At 36.0% G+C, this 3692-nt stretch overlaps 1 protein-coding gene across 1 annotated transcript; it reads left to right on the top strand.

Annotated features, from left to right (window-relative positions):
• The first annotated feature begins 670 nt into the window (after positions 1–670).
• On the top strand, positions 671–2815 carry LOC115230095 (uncharacterized transporter slc-17.2-like). Its single transcript, XM_029800322.2, has one exon. It carries the CDS (start codon positions 1352–1354, stop codon positions 2813–2815), a length of 1464 nt encoding a protein of 487 aa, XP_029656182.2. The 5' UTR covers positions 671–1351.
• Positions 2816–3692: the final 877 nt, after the last annotated feature.

The raw sequence follows: 3692 nt of genomic DNA, 5'->3' as shown, positions 1-3692 counted from the left end.
TCCTAACGCGTTTAACCCCTTTGTGGATGTGCGTGAGGACGCATGCTTTTATTTGCATGTATATATATATATATTCAGTAAAAACAATTAAGATTCAAATGAGTTCCAATGAATTCACATGAATGCGGTACTTAACTTAGAGGCACCAGAAATCTATATGGTATTAACCATAAAATAATGTGGGGTGATTATAAACAAGAAAAAAGCAACAAGAATGGATTAGTTGTTCAGTACAATTGTTTCATACGAAGAACAGCTTTATTAAAAGCTGCAAATATAGCAGCAGATACAAGTGTCCCGTATTCATCAGCCAAAACACATATGAGTTTTCCAAACATCCTAGGGGGTGAGGCTACACTCATGAAGTATCGAAGAGAGTTCTATAAAAAGCAATGTTAGATTGTAAACAGACTTGAAAAGTTATCTAATGATGCACAGTTTGCTGCAATATTTGCAGCTTTTAATAAGCTGCTCTTCGTATGAAACAATGGTACTGAACAACTAATCCATTCTTGTTGCTTTTTTCTTGTATATATATATATATGTGTGTGTGTGTGTGTGTGTTTATGTGTGTGTGTGTGCGTGTATATGTATATATAAGTGCTAATATATATATATAGATATATAAATTAATATTGATTCTTTATATTCGTACAGGTCACACATTTCCACGAATGTACAATCGAGGAATTCTTTCCAGAACTAAGAGCATAAAGAAGCTTAAACAAACACTCAAAGAACTTAAATTCTCAGCATTTGTTACTGTGCTAATATTTCCTACACGTGGACTCTCAATTCCTGCTACAAGGAGTGGATTACCTGTAATGATGCAACCTGGAATAGAAAATTTCTTGCAAACACCACCAAGAAAATATGCAGAACAAATATAAGATACAATGAAACATATCAACGAATAATATGGATTTGAAGCAACATCTTTCGATGAGCAGTTGATTAGAAGAGTCTTTTAAAGTTGTTTTAAATATATGTGGAATTTCATATTTACCGTAAACAGAAGGAATTGGATATATTCCTTTCTACTCTAGGCACAAGGCCCGAAATTTTGGGAGAGGGTGCCAGTCGATTATATCGACCCCAGTTAATTTATCGACCCCGAAAGGATGAAAGGCAAAGTTGACTTTGATGGAATTTGAACTCAGGACGTAAAGACAGACAAAATACTGCTAAGCATTTCGCTCGGCGTCCTAACGTCTCTGCCAGCTCGTCGCCTTAGGAACTGGAAATATTGGTATTGTTCACATATTTATGTTACATCTATCGTGGATTAATATATGTACAAACATTCAGTTCCAAGTAATACATTGTGAGAACCAGAAGTCAGACCATAAAAATGTCTAAGTTTATCGAGTATGCGAAGCGTTATTGTTCCTGTCGGTGGAGATTGTGTTATGCTTGTTTTTTTGCTTCTATACTCATACAAACATTCAAAGTCGATCTAAGTATGGCTTTTGTTTGTATGTTGAAAACGCCCAATCGTACAACTGAGGAAGTTAACATTTCTGTAAACAACCAACACTGTTCCGGTTCAGATAATTATTCAATGAATCAAAATTTTGAAGGAGAATTCGAATGGAGTGCCACATTACAATCGAACATGTTGGCCGGGTACTTTTATGGATATATTATGTCTAATATTGTGGGTGGTTTCTTGGCTGATAAATACGGGGGGAAAAGAGTTGTGGCGGGTTCACTAATCTTAGCCTCTATTCTGTCTGTTCTTCACCCAAGTTTATCTCGAATTAGTGGTTACATTACGCTTGTTCTTAGAATTTTAACAGGTATGGTATCTGGACCTATATACCCAGCAATTCATTCAATATTTAGACGTTGGGGACCGCCACAGGAAATTGGTTCACTGATTGGGTTTTCATTTGCTGGTCAATTTCTAGGTACCTTCGTAGGCCATTCAGTATCAGGTTACCTTTGTGTTTATGGCTTTGATAATGGATGGGGTTCCATATTTTATGTATTTGGTAGTTTATCGCTGGCGTTTAGCTGTGTATGGTGTTATTTTGTTTATGATAATCCGGACACCCACCCGACAATCACCGACGAAGAACGTTCTTATCTAAATACATCTATAACAAACAAAAAGGCAATTAAGAATGTACCATGGAAAAAATTATTTTCTTCACCTGCAGTTTGGGCAATTAACTTCGCTATGTTCGCTAACAAGTGGATGCAAACATCTTTACAGGTATTGCTTCCTCTGTATATGAACGAAGCACTAAAAATTGAAATCACATCCAACGGTTTAATGTCGTCTGCCCATTCAATTGGACAAGTCATTGCTCTACCATTATGTGGGAATCTGGCTGATTTCGTACTTTCCAAGAAATATGTGTCAACTCGTTGTGTCCGTGTTTTGTTCCAAGACTTTTCTCTGATTCTATCTGGATGTTTATTAATTGCCGTAACTTTCCTCAGATGTGACCAAACCATTCTAATAAGTTTTCTCTTGTTTCTCTGTGGTGTAACAATATCATTTATCTGCGGTGGTGTTTACGTGAACAACAAAGATATTGCTCCAAAATATGCAGGTATTGTATTTGGAATTGCAAACACTTTTGGAACAATAGCCAGCAGCATTTGTCCCTTATCTACGAAAGCCTTGACCCCAAACGGCACTAAAAAAGAATGGCAGATTGTGTTTGCATTGCTGTCTGGCATATGTGTATCTGGCGCAATCTTGTATACAATATTTGCAAGAGGAGAAATACAAGATTGGGCAAGGTCAGAAGAGTCTGGACCTTACGTTAATCATAGCGACACACAATCAAATAAAATTGCTTAGTATTCGTTTGCTACACACACACACACACACACACACACATATATATATATATATATATATATATATATATATATATATATATAATATATATATATATATATATATATATATATATATATATATATATTATATATATATATATATATATATATACTAGCAGCATAGCCCGGCGTTGCCCGGGTATGTAAGAGCCCCTAGTATGCAACGACTAATCCCAATCTAGTCCTTTCCCTCTAGGGAACGAAGGCGCATATGTAGGTTGCAATGTCTTCTCTTCACTCCCAAATAACTATCAAACAGCTATCAATAATTTAACCCAACAAATTCCTACCAGAAAGAAATTACATTCGAGACTTTACCCCCAACACCGCCACTTCTGCTAATAGCTGCTGCAGCCGCAAGTTATTCGAATACTTTTTTTTGTTTAAACTTTCTTTATAACTACCACTCCAAACGTTTTACCTTAAATTTTTGACGTGCCCTAAGGGTCCTACTTGCAAACTCTTGGTTTATTATAAACCGCTTTTGTCGTGTGCACCAAAAAACCTTTTCCATTCGTTTGTTCAGTTTGGTCACTTTTGTCTTTTCGTTGTTGTCACTCACATTGCTGCCCGCTTTTTTGCCGTTTTTGTACATTTTTATACATTTTGGGATACTTATTCCAAGAGTTAAAAAGGTCGAGTTGCGTCCCCTAGATAGTCTGTGGTTTGTGTTTAATACACAAATCGATTTGCTATGTGCGCCACATATGATTTAATTAACCGATTTTTTTCCAGTAATAAAGTATCCTATTGGAATAAAAAGGGCCATATAGCTCCTTGGAGCAGACATGATGCTCGCTGTGAATTTAAAAAAAAATTCCTTCCAATTGTCGAAA

Source organism: Octopus sinensis, unplaced genomic scaffold, assembly GCF_006345805.1.
Source record: "Octopus sinensis unplaced genomic scaffold, ASM634580v1 Contig14489, whole genome shotgun sequence".
Classification (NCBI taxonomy): domain Eukaryota; kingdom Metazoa; phylum Mollusca; class Cephalopoda; order Octopoda; family Octopodidae; genus Octopus; species Octopus sinensis.
Note: the sequence above shows the minus strand (reverse complement) of the source record. Positions and strands in the feature narration are given on the sequence as shown.